The sequence below is a fragment of the Neovison vison genome, chromosome 11 (assembly GCF_020171115.1).
Source record: "Neovison vison isolate M4711 chromosome 11, ASM_NN_V1, whole genome shotgun sequence".
NCBI classification, from domain to species: domain Eukaryota; kingdom Metazoa; phylum Chordata; class Mammalia; order Carnivora; family Mustelidae; genus Neogale; species Neogale vison.
Window position 1 is genome coordinate 195,669,837 of NC_058101.1, and position 19,025 is coordinate 195,688,861.

General features: G+C 42.3%; 1 protein-coding gene across 6 annotated transcripts in view; it reads left to right on the top strand.

Annotated features, from left to right (window-relative positions):
* Window positions 1-19,025, top strand: part of RBPMS (RNA binding protein, mRNA processing factor) — a 172,315-nt gene that overhangs the window by 25,362 nt on the left and 127,928 nt on the right. Inside the window, exon 1 of one of the 6 annotated variants that reach the window (XM_044225558.1) lies at window positions 18,930-19,018. The exons of the other annotated variants lie outside the window; for them this stretch is intronic. Within the exon in view, the coding sequence (XP_044081493.1) occupies window positions 19,010-19,018 (9 nt within the window). The 5' untranslated portion in view covers window positions 18,930-19,009. Of the gene's footprint in view, window positions 1-18,929; window positions 19,019-19,025 lie in introns of those variants that run through there. 6 annotated transcript variants of the gene reach the window in all.

Genomic DNA, 19,025 nt, shown 5'->3' on the forward strand with positions numbered 1-19,025 from the left:
TTTGTGTAAATGTTAATCCCTAAGAACTAGAATGTTGTCCGCTCTCCTGTCTTCCAGATCCTCTCTTCTCCCGCATTCTGCCTTCTTGATGTTTTCCATTTATTGTTCTTTGGGTGGGGGAAGCTTGTTCTTCAAAGAAACACGTAGATCTTTTTACCTTCTCTAAGATACAATAAAGTCTTTTGTGTTTGTAATCACACAGAAGCCTTTTAAAATGTTTAGATAGTTTGCTTTCATACAGGCACAAAACATTGACTGGGTATTTAAGTGTTTACCAGAATGTTTGGAATTGTTGGATGCCGGCTCTGTTTTTCTTTTTGCTGTCTGTGCAGGGCACAATGAATCTTCACTACTCCCTCCCAGATAACGGGTTATCAGTAGCTGAAATCGACATGGAGACTCCTCAGAACACCTGTTTCTCATAAACTTAGAAAGTTGCAAAGAACCATAAATACCATGGCCCCTCATTTTCCTGTTTAAAAAAAAAAAATGACAAAGTAATAAATACTCCTGATTTTTAAGGTATAAAAAAAAAATACAGAAGTACTTGTAGCAAATAATTTAACATTCCCCTCAGTCTCTCATCCTCATCCTGTTCCAGAAGTGTAATCAGAGTTAATGACCAAGGATGCATCTTTCGATGCACTTAGATACAGATAAAAATGTTTTGTTGATTTGTTCCATTTCAACTTGACAATAAATCTTAAGTCTTCCATGTCAGAATATGTAGTAGAACCTCATTCTTTTTAATAGCTGTATAGGCCTGTATAGTATTACATTGTAGAGATGTACAATAATAGATTTTATTTCCTACTTACGTTTGAATTATTTTCAGGATTTTAGCTGTTCCCTAGTGATCCTGCAAGAAGCTACTTTGCATGTAGAAACAGGTGTGCGGTATTTCTAATGAAACAGTAAAGTTGCGTTTTATACATTTGACTTGTTAGAATTTAACCATTTATACGGTTATATAATTAAAACTGTAAATTTTAGGGGCGCCTGGATGGCTCCGTCGGTTAAGCATCCAACTCTTTTTTTTTTTTTTTAATTTGACAGATCACAAGCAGGCAGAGAGGCAGGCAGAGAAAGAGAGGAAGAGAAGCAGGCCTCCTGCTGAGCAGGGAGCCCGATTCGGGGCTCGATCCCAGGACGCTGGTATCATGACCCGAGCAGAAGGCAGAGGCTTTAACCCACTGAGCCACCCAGGTGCGCCAGGCCTCCAGCTCTTGATTTCAGCTCAGGTCATGCTTTCAGGGTCATGATATTGAGCTTGGCCTCAGGCTTAGCTCTGGGCATGGAAGATTCTCAGACTTCATTTTGTCCATGTGTTCTTTGGGATATGTGTACATCAGTAAATATAACTTATGTTTATGTATTTTAAGCATATTTGAATAAATGGACTACTTATACTTGGAACAGTTTATGGGATCATTAAGGTTGTTTTGTTTTTTTACCAAAAGGCATTGTATAATTTACCCTTTAACTCTAGAACCTGAGTATGATATAAAGATTCCTAGAAGTGGAATTTCTGGAGGAGAGTATGTGCACTTAATTATTTGATAATTTTGAATTGCCCTGTAAAAAGACTTACCAATTTATAATCGCATCTGGAGTGCTCATTTTTCCATATGCTTTCCAACATTAGAAATTATCTTACTTGGCGATCATTGGCTGAAAGAAGGTATTTCATTATTTTAATTTGTATTTTTATTGACGAAGTTACCATTTTAATGTGTTCACCAGTTTTTAGTCTTTTAAACAATTTAGTTTATTGAAATTCCTTTTTTCTATTAAAGTTGTCGATTCTCAGGTGGTCTTTATTGTAAACATTGTCTAATACATGTATTTTTGGAAATATTTTCCCAAGGTTTTTTTTGCTTAGGCCCAAATTGCATTGTTGCTGTCAGTGTGACTATGTTCTTAAAAACCCGTGATTATCAATGGGGGGGGGGTAGAACTAATAACAAACTTCAGTAAGGTGGCCTGACAAGATAAACACAAAATCACAGTGCCTTTTTTTTTTTTAAACATAACAGTGAAAGAAAGCAGTGTACCACCATACTCAGTTTAGAAAACATAATGAAAAAGATAGTTTTTTAATATTTTATTTATTTGTTTTTGAGAGAGTGAGGACACTATCAGGGTGGTGAGGGAGAAGCAGGCTCCCTGGCTGAGCAAGGAGCCCCACTCGGGACTTGATCCCTGGACCCGGGATCATGACCTGAGCTGAAGGCAGACGCTTAACCAGCTGAGCCACCCAGGTGCCCCGAAAAGGAAGTATTCTTGATAGCGGTAAAAGCAAATTTGCAAGAGCTACCTGAAGAATACTGTATTTTGAAGGATATAAAAGATGTGGGTAAATGAAAATAAAGACTGTATTCTTTGGTGGTTATCATAAGGTCCATTTCTTCCAAATTTACAAATTAAATAAATTTTCAAAAGTATTTTTAAAAGAAGTTGACAAATTAGTTCTGGAGGTTAGCTGGCCTTTCTAAATGTATATAAAACCAAGAAAAGTTTGAAAAAGAGCTATGAAGGGAGGACTTTTCTTCACCAGACACCAAAGCCCAACTCAAAAGGTTAAAAAAATGTTTTAAGGTAGTTTTGAAATAGTATAAAATCACTAACGGAGGATTTGAAGGCTGGGGAGGTATGAAATGACTGGTTTAAGGTCATAGAGCCAGGTTAGGGACATTTTTCATGAAGTATAAAAGTATTTCTCAGTTTCTGAACTGATTGTGAGTCTTAACTTTTAACAAAACTCCATTTGGGGATTTCTAAGAAGACCGTGTATTTTGGGAAATTATGCACTCAAGGAATCAGCTTAGGGACTTCAACCAGTTGGGCTTGAACGTTAGAAGGGGAAAACGCTCCTGCAAATCTGCCAAGCCCTTGTGTGTTTCATATTCTGGCATTTTCTCTGTGAATGTAGCCAAATAGTTCAGGGGTGGAAAGTAAAGAGAGTCCTGGGGCTTATCTAGGAACAGTAGGTAGGAATGTGTTAGGAACTTGGGATGGATTGACAGGCTAGTTAATATTCTAGTGATATTGTGAGTTAAAAGTTTAAAATACTTGTGTTTGACGTCACGAAAATGGCCAATTTCAACTTTTTCTTCTATGTTTTAAGCTTGTGTTGTGAAGATGAGTAGAATGTACACAGAGGGGATTGAGAGTTTCAATTACTTGTGTGAAAGTGTGGCCCGGTTTGTTTTGTTTTTCTCAGATTTTTGAGTGTGGGGTGAGCTGGTCAGCTGCCGAACCTTCTGTTCGCGAGCTGATTGCATCAAGGGTGGGGCTAAGGGCGGAAACCTGCTTAATCACAGACTCACCAACTTCCGGGCACTAAGAAAGTTATCACCACACAGCAGCTCCCAGGCTAATTTAGCTTTAGTTCTGGACGGGCACATCTGTAGCCATCGCTTCCAGAGTAGGGTTCTTAAAGAAGTTGTAGGTATTCTCCGTCTTCCTCTTTTTCTTTTTTTTTAAGATTTTATTTATTTGACAGAGAGATCACAAGTAGGCAGAGAGATCGGGAGAAGCAGGCTCCCTGCTCAGCAGAGAGCCCCACGTGGGGCTCCATTCCAGGATCCTGAGATCATGACCCCAGCCGAAGGCAGAGGCTTAACCCACTGAGCCACCCAGGCACCCCATCTTCCTCTTTCAGACAATCCACCACTGCGTGCGTGTGGAGATATGTTTGCCATTAAAGATTCCTTTAAGTACAGATGTCCTCTCCATGGACTCTACTTGGTATTCTTTAATTTGAAAGCACAAGATCATACAGATGATTTTTTGAGAAAATTTGCACATACCTACTATGTGCGGTGCCCTCTAGACAACTCGTGAGCTAGGTGGAAAGTATTAAGCCTAGGGAAGACTAGGTGCTCTAACAGATAAGGTTATCTGTGGGCTGGAGAGGGAAGAAAAGTTCCTAAAAGCAGCGGTAGCATTTGGGCTGGGATGTGTAGGATTATCCCTTGTTGTTTGATATGCAGATCTGGGCTGTGTTGAGTCACAGGTGCTCCCCGGTGCTTCCTTTAGGGGGAACTTACTGTACAAAAGAAACTCCAGTGTCTGTTTCTGAATAAGTTTAGTCCGATCTGAGGGTAGATCTTGGAAATCCTTCTACTTGAGCTCAGTGTCCTCACTTTTCTTCTGTAAACACACACCCAAGAAGTCATAGGAGAAATTTAAAAAAAAAAAAAAAGCCCCTTCTTTAAAAAACAAATGGGAAGACCGCAAGTTTGTAACGGTATCCGCTGGCTGTGTTTTGCTGGAACAAAGTTACTTTCTCAGTATTTGTTCCGTTTGTGCTGGGTGCACTCAGCACAGCAGGGAATCTGGTTTGCTGCAGTGAGCCCCTTTCTAATTCCCTGGTGCATTTTGTAGAGGTAACTTATCTGTTCAACTGTCCAAAGTCGGGCTGAAACCAGGACCTGGCTCGCAGGCCCCCTGGCAGTGAGCAGTTGAAATGTCCATTAGGATCCCCTGCCCTTCATGGCTGCGTTAGTAAGAGCTGTTCAGCCTCCCATTGTGGCTCTTTTATCCTGGACAACCGAGTCTCCCTGAGCTTGGCGGTCTGGCTTCCAGGCCTTCCAGTTCTCTCCACCAGAGCTCTCTCGTCCCTGTGCCTGGAGATGCAGACTCTCAAACTTCTGCGGTCTGTGTCCCTTATCTGCCCCTGTGTTCCGTCACCTTGCGGATATTTACAGGTCACGAGCTCTGCTTTAGTTTGGAGACCAGCGGGGCTGCACTTGGCACCTCTCTGCTCGTTGTGGACGTCACCTTTGGTTGCCTAGCTCCCTGCCGGGGGACTGGTGAGGACCGGTCTGCTAGGGGACGGCTGGGAGGGGTTCTCCGGTGTGGGTGAGGCTTGGAGGGGAAGGGCTGAGGGGAAACCTGCTGTTGGAGGAAGAGCCCCTTCTCCTTCCTCTGTACATTCTTTCTCTTCCTTTTTCCTGTCCTCTCTTTTTAGTTCTCCATTCCTGCTTCTGTCTTCGGCCCCCTAGTGCCCACTAGGACCACAGAATCGGTGGAGTAGATTGGTCGACGAGTGAGGGACTAAGAGAACATCAGTAGAGATGTTCAGGGGCCGGAGTCCTGCAGGTCAGCTGAGAACGGCAGGATGGTGAAGGGTTTCCATCGGAGCCGCGTTTAGAAGATTGAGATGCGCTTCCTTTCCATTGCGTCCTGGTGCTTTGAGCTTGGGAGTCCGCCGCTGTGGGTCATGAATGCGAGTATCCTGTCCTGGCTGTCCTTTATTAGCTGTGTTAGCGTGGGCAAGCTGTTTAATTTCTTCGAGGCTTGTTCTTCCTGTGTAAATTGGGATTAACAGAGTCTCCGACAGAGGGTTGTACATGGATCATAGCAATAAAGAGAGCAAGCGCACCCCCCAGCAGCAGGGCTGAACGTGTTCAACGCGCACCGCTGTCCGGAAAGGGCTCATGGCACTGCAAAGTGGAGGAGAGTAGGTTATTGAGAAATTGGTCAGTAAGCCCAGAGCCTGTGACCTTGGACATCAAATCATAAATTTGGCCCTGAATCCAACGTGGTTATGTTGGATTCATAACAGGTTCCAAGCCTGTTAGCTTGCTGGCTGGGGACTTCTAATCTCTCTCCATCTGTTTCTTCATCTCTTTTGAAGAGAACGAGGATAACGGGTGCCTCATGGAGTCCTCAGGTAATGTGTACAAAATAGGTGGCCCCGTGGCACAGAAAGTGATCTAGAAAGGAAGCTCTTGGACTTTACAGTAAACAGTAAGGCATGGCGGAGGACCCGCCACTGAAGCTGTAACAGAGATCACTTTACTGGGCCCTCTGTCCTTGGAACCATGGCTCTTCTGCTTCCAGAATCTTCGACCCACCTGCATTATTTTCCCAGAGAGCAAACACACAACGGTAGCATCAGCCCGTTATTAAATAGTAATGCTTTCCTCCATTATTACGTCAGAAATTGCTGTCCTCCTTCAAAAGTTGAGGCCACTCCATTGCTCAGTATATTGCAGCGTATGTGACACGAGTCTTACTTTGTATTCTCTGCTCCTGTGATCTAAAGACATGTATGCAGAATGACTTTAATTTCTTTCTTTCTTTCTTCCTTTGACAGAGATCACAAATAGGCAGAGAGGCAAGTGGGGTGGGGGAGGGGGACCAGGCTCCCCACTGAGCAGAGAGCAGATGGTGAGGCTCGATCCCAGGACCCTGAGATCACGACCAGAGCTGGAGGCAGAGGCTTAACCCACTGAGCCACCCAGGCGCCCCCCAACTTTAATTTCTTAATCCCTACCATCCAGCATGGTGATGTAATGTGTGCTAGGAGACAATGACTGTCTCTCTAATTTTGTTTCTAACTATCCATTGACAGTTATTTGCACTGTGGTGATTATTTTTGGTGTTTTATTTCACATTGGACATTAACTCTGGGTACTCTGTTTATGAACTCTGTTTACGAACATGCCTTCCTTCTCCGTTTTGTTGAAATGGCTCGTTCCCTTAACAAAGGAATTATGGTATGATTAGCGTATTAGTCAAATACAATACCCTGCTCTAAACATTTTACAAACATCAAGTTACTGAGTTCTGGTGACGGTCCTCTCAAATGAGGCACAGCTAGGGTTCTCACTTTATTCCTGAGAAGGTGGTCACGAGGGTAGGTACCTTGCCTGAGCTCACACCGCTTCAGGATGCGGCTGGGATTTGAACCCAGGCTGCTGTTGACGCCTGTGTCCTTCATCACCACTCCGCTCCCCACTGTGCCGAGCACACAGAAAGCTTTTCTCTCTTTGTCTTTTGCACGGTAACGTTGTCTCTTACTGCCTTGACCATGCACGGTTTTCCAGATGGTGGCTGGGAGTTGAACAGCGATAGAGTGAATTCTAGCAACAGGAGGATTACATGTTGAAATGCAGGTGACGTGTGATGTCACATGATGGTGATGACCGATGTCGGGCTGGGTGTTTGTGTTCCCCCGGGGGGCCAAATTGCCAACCTGGAAATAAGGGTTCTTGGGTTCGGACTCCAGGGTGATGATTATTCCTCGGGAGGCAGCCATCCTTTTAATCTTGTGGTAGAAAATTAAAGTGAGTTTCACTGAAGTGTGGTTTATTTTAAAGTTTTCTTTTAAATATTAGTTGAGAAGTTAATTAAGTACCGGGTCTGTTGATCCAGCTTCTTGGATTTCTTCACTGTGTTCACCATTTAGAGGGACGGTTTTCCCTAGGAAAATTGGGCTAAATAACGGAGGGTTTGTATTGTATCGGTAAATCCTGACAGCTGGGGTTCTGAAGCGGGGTAGGCTTGCATCATATCACCTGAACAGCATTAGGCAGACAATAAGGAGCTTGTATCTGAAATGCCTTTTTTTTTTTTTTTAAAGATTTTATTTATTTGACAGAGATCACAAGTAGACAGAGAGGCAGGCAGGGAGAGAGGGGAGGAAGCAGGCTCCCAGCTGAGCAGAGAGCCCGATGCAGGGCTCGATCCCAGGACCCCGAGATCATGACCATGAGCTGGAGACAGTGGCTTTAACCCACTGAGCCACCCAGGCGCCCCTAAACTGCCTTTTGAAGAGAGTCTGAAGCTAAAGTGTTTGTCCGAGTTTCAAAGAAGCTCAAGAGGGAAGGAGGGCTTTCTCATTTTGCTTGCAGTGGTGTTTTTTGTTTGTCGATTTTTCTTAAAGTGCCTTAGGATTGCCCCAGGTATTAGAAGTTGCCTGGAGGTCTGACTAAGCCTGCTTGAAAGCAGTGATTGTTTTTTCTGTCTCCTGATCCTTTGGAGAATCTGGTGAAACGCACAGGTATTCTCCCCAGAAACCACGCTCACACTGTAGTGCTCCTGACCCCTTAAGGGCCACACACGTAGGCTGCCCAGTTGATGGCAGTTTGTCCCCGGGGACTGATTTACTACCCGGTCTCCTGGCTGCCCCCTTCTGCCAGGGATTGCCTGGCTCCAAAACTCATCTGAGTGGTCAGTTTCTTGCACTTAAATATTCATGCTTGTGCCCCAGGACTGTCTGTATCTTAGATTCTTCTGGACTCTGAGGAAGCGAATCTCAGAAGAGAAGGAAAAAAAAAAAAACCCTCCAGCCCTACCACGTATTGTCCCTGTAGGAGAGCGCTGGCAAGGGGACCTGCTCTCTAGCCACCGTAAGCCAGACCGGAGCCAGTGCTGAAATGGGTCCGGTCAGCCAGCCTTTAAAAGCTCCCCGTCCCTGCCCTGCCTCCCCTCCCCTCCTGTGACACCGGATTCCCCGAGCTCACTCACCTTTATGTACCTTGGCACATGCTGTCCTCTACCCGGAGTGCCTCTCCCTTCTTCCTACAGCCCAGGAATGCCCGCTCATCTTTCTGTACCCGGCTCAGTGGAAGCCTTTCTGCGCTCCCCAGCGCACTCTCCCCTCTGTTGCCACAGTGATTTTTTTTAAAGGCCTGGGTTACAGCACACATATCATGTTGTAATTATTTTTTTATGTGTTTGGCAGACTCCTCCATGTGTAAACCAAGGGCTTGTCTTAATCAGCTTTGATCACCCAGCGCGGTCAGGTGCTGACTCGGCTTGCCTTCCAGCATTTAAACAGGTGGGCGGTGGGGTTAGGATGCCAGGATTCAGACTCCCGACGTGGTGACCTTGTGATGAAGTTAGTGAGTCGTTTTGTGCCTCTGTTTCCCCCGCTGTAGGCTGGAAGGGGAGGAGAAGGTGGAGTCGGTGTATATTGTCATGCTTGGCACACGGCAGGATATTCGAGGGCTAATCACTGTGATGTGTAATCATAATGTTAGGTAGTATTGAGTGAGTGGAAAAACTCTTAAAAATAATCCAGCCTAATTGGAGGTAACACTAGAAGTTTAATAGATTCTGTGTTCTCCAAGTTTAAATCCCAGCGTAGGTCAGATAAATGAACCAAGCATTCGTAAGGCACCCCAAAGAAGCTTGGTGTAGTACGCGTCCCTACAGCCTGTTCGTCTCTTTGTATTTATGTTTTTTTTTTTTTTAAAGATTTTATTTATTTATTTGACAGAGAGAGATCACAAGCAGGCAGAGAGGCAGGGAAGCAGGCTCCCCGCTGAGCAGAGAGACCTTTGCGGGCCTCGATCCCAGGACCCTGAGATCATGACCCGAGCCGAAGGCAGCGGCTTAACCCACTGAGCCACCCAGGTGCCCTCTTTGTATTAATGTTAACGGTCATCTCTTTGAGGGCTTTAAGCCATTTAGAAGTAGGTACTATGGGACTATAACATATCCCTTTTTTCTAAGGAAATACAGTACATACTATTTTGTTAGTTTTAATGTGTTCAAAACCTTGTGTTTTTCAAGTTACTTTCAGAGCCGCCCCAGCAAGCTTTGCGAAGTGTAGGGGGTCACCTCCATGGGTAGCCCCACAGGTAGCTCTGTTCTGTGGGAATCCGTGAGAGACCATCAAACACATTTGCTTCTGCTTTTAAGACAGTGAGAGGTGGTGAGAAAAGGCCGTGGAAAGAGTTCTTAGGCTGTTTAATGTTGTAGGGAGCATCGAGGCGTCCCACTGAAGTCAGGACTGTAATAATCCTATGTCAAAACTGGAAGGAATTTCACTAGTCCAGCCTCTTTTCTTACAATGAGGGGACTGAGGTCCAAAAACGATGGAGTGAGTTGCCATCTAACATTGTGCTGTGGATGTGGACTCCGTCTGTGCCATCAGCCCTCATGTGGATTCACGTGGATGACCGTGGTGGCGGGGGAGGTGGAGGACGGCACGTTGGGGTGCCTTTGATCCGGTCTCTGTGCTGGAGTGTCTGGCTGTCTTCAGGCACACCGCTGGCTTCTAGAAAGCCTTCTTGGATTCCCCAGGCAGTATCTCCTTTGTGCTTTCAAAACTAAATTTTGCCTAAATTAAAAGTCATAAAATCTAGCCCTCCTGGAAGGGTAGTTTTCCCTTTTTTTTTAAAAACAAAACGATTAAGTTAATGACAGTGTTGGAAGCCTTAACCATACCATCCAATGATTGATATACATGTCTCCAAGTTTTTGTAGTGAAATACAAAACAGTCTATAATCTTATTTTGTAATCAAAGTTTAACCAATTGTAGTAGGTCTCCATACATCCTTAAGCAACTGGGTCATCAAGTCACCCAGCAAGGTCCCTTTTGTCAACTTCTTGCAGCCATCTTCTCTCATGGTTTGGCTTCTTGATGTCTACATGGTTTCAAAGCTCAGCAGCCCAATAAACTGTACTATTCTCTCCAGGTCTCCATGTTTTTAAAAAAATGGTATACATAATTTTTTTTTTTTAAGATTTTATTTATCCATTTGACATAGAGAGATCACAAGTAGGCAGAGAGGCAGGCAGAGAGAGGGGGAAGCAGGCTCACTGCTGAGCAGAGAGCCTGATGTGGGGCTCGATCCCAGGACCCTGAGATCATGACCTGAGTCAAAGGCAGAAGCTTAACCCACTGAGCCACCCAGGCGCCCCCAAAATGGTATACATAATTTTATCAATTGTCTCCTTTCTCAAGGTGTCAATTTGTGCTTTTTAAGTCTATTTTAAAGATTTAGCGCAAGTGGGGAGGAGTTGGGGGAGAGGGAGGGGAAGAGCATCGCGCAGATTCCCCGCTGAGTGTGGAGCCCGATGAGTAGTTCTATCCCATGACCCTGAGGTCATGACCTGAACCTTTGAAACTAAGAGTTGGATGCTGATTCTAACCCTGTAGTTTAGATATTCCCTTTCTAAATTGTTTTTAAAAGTGAAAGGTGGAGGGTACTTTCGGAGAAATTAAATAGTAACTTATAAATTAAATGCCTTACCCCTAATAATTTTGATTTCTAAAACCGTACTTTAGGTTGTAACTATAACAGACTTGGCAAATTTAAAAAATGTGAAATTCCGTATGTCCCTTTGGCACTGTTGACGATGTAGGAGACAATCCTACTTATTGCTGTATGGCTGTAGTATCTCTCTAAGAGAAGAACAAGGTGCATGTCATGATTTTCTGCTGTCATTTGGAACCAAAGTGTTTGAGAACTGAAAGCAAAGAAGAGGCTTCGTAATGTGTATTCCTGAAATCTACTTTTGGGGTACATTTTTCAGATCTTAGAAAATGAATTTTTTTTTTTTTTTTTGGTTAAGATTTTAGTTGAGAGTGAGAGAGAGGACAGGCGGAAGAAGGGCAGAGGGAGAAGGAGAAGCAGGCTCTCCGCTGAGCAGGGAGGCCGATGCTGGGCTCCATCCCAGGACCCTGGGATCATGACCTGAGCCATAGGCAGGTGCTTAACTGACTGAGCCTCTCACTGAAAACCAGTCTTTAAATGAGTCACTATTTTTTTTTTTTTTTTAAGATTTTATTTTTTTGTCAGAGCGAGCACAAACAGGCAGAGAGGCAGGCAGAGAGAGAAGCAGGCCCCCCCGCCTCAGGAAAGAGCCTGATGCCGGACTCGATTCCAAGACCCTGGGATCATGACCTGAGCCAAAGGCAGGGGCTTACCCCACTGAGCCCCCTAGGCATCCCAAGTTCTTAATTTTTGATCCGTTCCTCCAAAGTACATTAGAAAATATATACCAAAGAACAGAAATGCAATAGTGACAGGGTTTTTCGACATTTAAAGGCTATATGGAGAAAATTGTCTTTGAGCTGCAGTAGCTCTCTGTTCCTCATTGGGTAGGGTGTGGAAGTCCATGCCGCAGTCCTTTTTCACGTGTTTGAGAATACATGGAGAGTGGAGCATACTCCGTAAGCCAGATTTGTGACCTGCGTCTCATTTGTATTGTCTCGACTTTGGTATGGATGTAAGTGCTATGAATTTCAAAAATACCTCTCTTCGTTTATTCTAAAAAGATACAAGCACCTACTGTGTGCTAGGCACTGTGTAAATGGCTAAAATTTAAAGACTGACTAAGGCTTTTAAATGAGAGCAATGAAAAGTGAAGCAGATAATTACAGCACAATAGATAAGGAAGTACTTGTAGGATTTTTTTTTTTAACTTTTAATATATATTTAAAAGTGTTTCTAAAATGAACCAAGGCCTGCTCCTACTAACTTGTATCTCTGCTCTTTCAATGATGGGCCTGTCCGTATACTTACTACTGATCAGACAGTTCTATTGTATCAAGAGCTAAGATTTTTTTCTTCGTTTAATGTCCCAAAGATCACTTTTTTTTTTTTTTTAAAGTACTAATCTTACTTGTTAACATAACTTGACAAAAAATCCTATGTGAAGGTCTTCAAACCCTCTCCAATAAGAAAGTAACTTTTTTTTTTTTTTTTTAATCCCCACTGTCTAATGAGATGCTCCAAGTCTTTGGTTAGATGGAAAATGGCAGACCCTTTGCCTGCATTTCATCTGCATTGGTTTTTTTCTTGTTGTTTGGTTTTGTTAACTTTTGAGCAAGAGGTTGTTTCCTGGACCTCTGCTGATCCTGGTGCTAACCACAGAGGTGCTCATGACTTGTTTCGATATCCTTTGGACATGTTGGTAGCAGGGGCTACTTAATTCCTTCCTGGAGTGAAATGTTTTTATCCCACAAAATTATTGCCTTAACTTGTGTCATTGGTCTGTTTTGCCTTCCTATTAACCAAAACCACTTCCTTAGTTCCTGTGACTGCAACAGCCATCTCCACGAAGGGAGTTAGAGTGGAAAAAAAAACGGTACTGTGCAGGTTGGGTAGGCTTCATTAATACAGTGTGAGACCGTAGTGGGCAGGTCTGTGTGACGGATGGTCTACCACCGGGGGGATAGGTATTATAATAAAAGCAAGAACAGCTTCTGGCTCATTCATAACTTAACCATAGTTTAAATTCATTATTTGTTGCTCATTGCTTTATTCTTCTTAACATAAGGCAAGGAATAAATGGGAAATATCATTACACAATTTTTTCTATTTGGCCAAATTGCAACACAGGAGAAAAACAAAAAGAAAAACGCTTTAGCTTAGACATTCCATTGACCCAAGAAAAATCACACACGCTCTGAAAACAGCTTTTCTTTGGAGAGCTAGACTTTTCTGGAGTCTTCCCATGTGGATCATTCAATAGAAATCCAGTGCAGGCTTCTCCTCTAAAATGATGATGTCTTTTGCCTAAGAGTTAGACAGACCCTTCTTTCAGTATAGAAGCCAGATAAGCTGTCCTCCATGGATCCAAATAGCCAGCGGCTTCACCCCCACACCACCCCCAAACTTGACTAACAACACAGCAATATAATTTTACCGTTTAAAACTTGGCTGACCCAAACATGAACTTGCAAAGAAAACAAGAGTCATGACTAAAAGAGATTCCTTTTCTTTCCGGGGCCTAATTGAAGATGACTTTCCAGAACTTTGAAAAAAAAAAAAAAAAAAAGTATTCTTCCAATGGCCACTTAATTGTGAAACAAAATAAACACCTACACGGAGGTAAAATACAGAGTTCTCTGTGTTCGGATTTTAAAACATCCCCCCCCACCCCTGCTTTTTTTTTTTTTTTTTGGAGGGTGTGTTTTCTCTTTCTAGGGTTGTCATACCGTAGTTGGGAATAATTGATCGGGTTTTGTCTAAGGATTATACTCTGTGAATTTTAAGGGCAATGATTTAGGAATAACTCTACTACTCTACTTCTTAAAATTTGCTTTAAGTTTCTCACAATACCTCTTTATTCTGTGTGCTCTGGGGATTCAGAACCACCGAACGGTGCTCCCGAGACTCTTAAGTCTGGTGGGCCCGGCTTGTGGGCTCTTGCTTGTTGCACGGACCCATAACCCCCTCCTTTCACGTGGATGCCTTTCCAGACATTTGAAAATGTGATCCTAGAGAACTGGAACAGTTTCAAAGAACCGTAAGACACTATTTAAGGTAGGACAACCGAGTGTCACGCAGGCTTTGAAGTCAGATAGGCCTGGGTTTAAATCCACATGGTGCTTTGAGGCTTTTTCTTTGGGTGAAAGAAATGATTATCTTTGCAGTGGCAGCATCGGCGGGCCGATCGCGGGAGCTAGTGTATTGCATCGGATCGGATCAACTGCCCAGTACATGGACAGTTCATGGAATGGTAGTTTTGCTTTAAAGTAGGCTCCATGCCCAACCTGGGGCTTGAACTCACCACCCTGAGATCAAGAGTTGGATGTTCCACTGACTGAGCCTGCCAGGTGCCCTGGTAGTTGTTTTTATGGTTGACTCATTGTAAGCGTTGATTTGACCTAAACTTCCATGTTCTGATTTTTGTGGTTGTATATGTGAGTCTTGTCATATTACATATTCTGTAAGTGACGCCTTCCAAGTGAGTTCCTTCAAGAAAAAGATGACTGAGCAACCATGAATGTTAAGCGGTCCTAGACCAAGAAGGAAAAGTGAAAAAATTGGAGTTCTGAATCAGTAAGTCACTACTTGTCTAAGCAGTAGAATGTGGGAGCTACGTTACATGGTCTTCAGGTTACCTTCCAACTCTGAAATTCTGTGATTGGTATTAAGTCTCCTAATAGAACTGGGATCTTTTAATTTCCACGACTCTTAGGAAGTCAGTTGTATCAAGGATTATTGGAAGAGTGGGGGTAGGGGAGTTACCGTCCGTGATCTTTTGTGCCCACTAAGAACAGAAAAAGAAGTCGGTGTTTGATGCTACCATGTTTGCCAAAATAGGAATCACAACTCCTTCCTTTCACGCAGTTTAGTTCTCCAAGTATAATTTTTTTCTGTTGGCAAGCAGTTTATGAAATTCCATTTAACCGGCAACTAAGGGCTCTCCTGGGGCAGGGAAAGGAAGACCTTTCCATCCTCAAGGAGTTTGGAATCTAAGCAAGGCTGAATGCTATAAAATGGAAAATGTCCTAAAACACCTTTCTAAGGGATGGATTTCCAAAGACACATACCCATGTGGTCCAAGTGCTTGCTAACTCCTTGGGAAGGTGCTAAGTGAGTTACATGCTCTCTGGAGGCCTTTGAAGGTGCGTTGCTCCCCTGATTTGGTTAAGTCTCTTTCATAAGCAATATAGACCTTTGTAATCCAGTAGTACTGGTATTTCATGATCTATGACTATATAAGTTCAAAGCCTTTGCTGTAATTTAGAATTACGTTATATCAATAATATTTAGGAAGCAAGAGTACTGTGTTGGTGATACACACAGATAAGCGGGAGGTGAGGGGTTTACAGCAGCCAGTGGGGGTATGCACGCGTGTGTGAGTGGTGTGTGTGATGAGTTAGAGAAGATGCCACATCAAGAATAATCTTGGGGCACCTGGGTGGCTCATTCATGAAGTATCTGCCTTCGGCGCAGGTTATTACCCCAGGGTCCTGGGATCGAGGCCCACATCAGGCTCCCTGCTCAGTGGCAAGTCTGCTTCTCCCTCTCCCACTCCCCTTGCTTGTGTTCTCTCTCTCGCTGTGTTTTTTTCTCTGTCAGATAAAGAAAGAAAATCTTAAAAAGAACAATCTCGAAGAGGTTTCAGAGTTACGTAAGTCATTGAGAGAAAAAGAACCTTTGGTGAGCTTATTTAAGTCAGCACTATATTGATCCAAGACATAAAGTTTTTGGAGTTTGGGTAAATACAGGGAGGGAACAGCAATTCCTCTAACATTTCCTTGAATCCGTATTTGGAATTTCTAATAATTATCCCCATTTTTTGTTTAAGGAAGATAATTGTCTATAGTAAAATGGGCTACCTTGGAGCATAGAAAGCTGCTGGCACCAGGAAATGTTTCAGAGTTCACAAAAAAGTAACTCATTCATTATCTCCCTCAGGTCAGGACTTCTGTTCACTTTTCTAAAATTCTAAACATTTCCTGGTGCCTGCCAGGAGCTTTCTGTGCTCCAAGGCAGGTAGCCTGTTTTTACTATGGATGGTTCTAATGGTTATACACTCTTAAGACCTATCCCTGACTTACATTCCACTATTTTTGCGTAGTTGGCCAACTACATAATAAACCTACTCCAATTTCTTATGAGCCTTTCCCTCCCCTCCCACCGCCCCCCACCCCTGCAGGCTTAACATCTTTACTTTCTTCAACTATTTACATATGCCACAGTTTCCAGTTTCTTAACAGACCTGATCGCTCATGTCTGGGTCTCCAGCTTGTCCCTGCTAGTCTTGAGCACAGCTCTTCTGTGTAGAACACGTTGGCAACCATCCTGTTTCTTGAATGTTATTGTTACTGAACTACATTAGTTCAGCACATGTCACCTTGTTTCCCCGCTTCTCCAAGGCTGGGCTGTGTGTGGTTTGCCACAGCTTTGCATAGTGCCCTTGCATTCTTTCATGCAGTTATGGTTTGCTTGTGTTTTTGGTTTTAAAAAAAGAAAGATATAGATTCATTATATTGCATTGATAATAGAATTGGATTTTATACTAGCAGAGATCCTTGCTCTTGGGCACTTCTTAAATGGTTACTGAATATCATTGAGGAAGTCATGAACCTTTATATGTTTACGATCCTTGTAAAATGTGTAGCAGTTTGACCTAGAGTTGCCAGGATTATAGGTCAAAACATTAAAATTGATCTTCTCCAATCCTGCCATTTGGGTAAATAAGTTCACTTCAGAAAAAATTTGCATTAAACTGTTTGAATGCACTTAAAAAATTTTGTTCTTACTGAAGAAATGACTTACCTGTTCAGTTTTGTCTTTGAGCACAATTATAGTCTTCATTCCCATCTTCCCTTGCCGATAGTCTGTTTTTGGTAAAATAATAATTATCAGAGTTCTCTAACCGTCTTTAAGATTTTTAAGCCAACTGCTAGTCATAATATTTCCAAGTTTAGGGTTTTTGTTACAACTTTAATCAGGTACAGAATATAACTAGATTTCTTTTCTGTCCTACCTGAGCAGTGAAGTAGAACCAGAAGTGGATGGTGGTTATTGTTGCAAGAATTAAGGAAAATGAGAGCAGGCATTTTATCCGAAACTTTGAACTAAGTAAATTGGTTGATAAAACCCCTGCTCAAGCAAAAGTGTAACCTGATTACCTTTTACAGAGGAATATGGAATTACTATTTACTTCTGCAGTTGGAATTACTTAGTTCTTTATCCTAACACAGGAAGGTAAAGGGAGAGGCATTTTACATACAGATACTATATTGTTTTATCTTTCTATATTTTTATTCCATTTGCATTAATACTATTCTTAGATAGCTTGGATGTACCACAGTTTAGGTTAAGTTTGTGTTCTATCTTGAGCTAAGCCTGGGAAGATGTGGTCTTGTTTTAAATGTGGGGTTTTTGTTTTTGTTTTTGTTTTTCCCCAGAGGAGGAATATCTGAATTTACTTAAGAAGTATCAAAAATTGTCTGATGCTATAGTACTAGGGGTTATTTTGGCCTATGTTATTTTAGATAAAGTTAACGTGAGTTGTAGTCGTAATCCACAAGGAAATAATGTTTGGAGGATAAACTTTGTGTGCATCATTTAAAAGCAAATCTCTTTAATCATAAAGCCAAAAGGAAAGGATGTGTTCTTTTTTCCATGTTTCCTGTCGGATCTTAAAGTGGAATCGGAGGAGTCATGAATTGGTAAATTCCAAGAAATGAAGAAGTAATTTAGATCATAAAGCAAAATCTTTTCCTTTAAGGGTCCTTTCTGAGGGTAGCATAATGATGTAGAGGCACTGATTTTTGATTTACAAAGAATCTTGGAGCACCTGAGAGAGAATCTTAGGCTGACTTTGTAGTGATTGCCTCAAAAAAAGGGATACGGTAGTAAGACAATCTTTTGACATTCTGAAGATCCTTTATTTCTTTTTCTTTCTTTCTTTTTTTTTTTAAAATTTTTATTTTTGAAAGAGGGGGAAGAAAGACTCTTAAGCAGGCTGTGCTCTTGATGTGGGGCTCAATCTCATGACCTTGAGATCATGACCCGAGCTGAAATCAGGAGTCAGACACCCAACTGACTGAGCCACCCGGGCGCCCCAATCTGTTTTTCTAAAAGGGGAAAAACGTTCCTCCTTAGAGTTAATCTCCCATTCATGTCTATCTTGCTAATTCAGTTCCTTTTGTAAAATATAACTTAAAATTTTTAATTGTGGTTTTAAAAATGTGCCATCTTAACAATTTTTAAGTGTACAGTTTAGTCAGTGCTAAGTGCGTTCACATTGTGCAACACCTCCGGAACTTTTTCTTGCAAAACTGAAACTCTATACCTATTAAACAACTCCCCATTTCCCCTCCCCTGCCCCTGGCAACCCCCATTTTACTTTCTGTTTCTATCAGTTGGTCTACTGTAGATATCTTTTGTAAGTAGTGTCATACGTATAGTGTGCCTTTTTGTGACTGGCTTATCTTAGCATGATGTCCTCAGGTTCATCCATGTTATAGCATATGTCAGAATTCCCCTTCTTTTTAAGGCTGAATAATACCCCATTGTGTGCAAATACATTTTTCTCTGTCCATTCATTTGTTGAGGAGCATTTGGGTTGGTTCCATCTCCTGGCTGTTATGAATTATGCTGCTGTAAACATGAAAATGCAAATATCTCCTTGAGATCCTGTGTTCAGTTCTTTTGGATGTATACTCAGAAGTAAGATTGCTGGCCCATAGGGTAAATTCTATGTTCAGTTTTTCTGAAGAATTGCCATACTGTTTTCCAGAGGGATTGCACCATTGATATTCCCACTAAGAGTGCAGAAGGTTTCCAGTTTTTCTCCATCTTCGGCTACCCTTGTTTTCTGGTTTTATTATTATATAGTAATTGTCAGTTTTTAACACTAGCCATAATCAATTTTGTAGTTTCCAGGGGTGCACAGATGGGATTTGTGTGCCATCTAAAAAGCTAGAGTTGTAAATTGTTTGTAATGTCTGCTGCAGATATCCTTGTTTCTTGATGTTCAAGCACAGCCAGTATGGGAATTTTTAACCTAGGTAGAAAAAACTGGAACATTAACTAAAGTTGCAGATCTCAAACTTGGCACAACTATTAAGCTGATTTAAAAAAAAACCAAAAAGTTCAGTAGAACAGATTGTGGGGAAAGCATTATTCATGTCATAAGGGTTTACAAATAACAGGTGAACATAGTCAATGCACTGGGATGCTTCCTGCCCATTAATGGAAATTCTCCAGAGACCGGACAGTCACGAAGATGGATAAGGTGATGG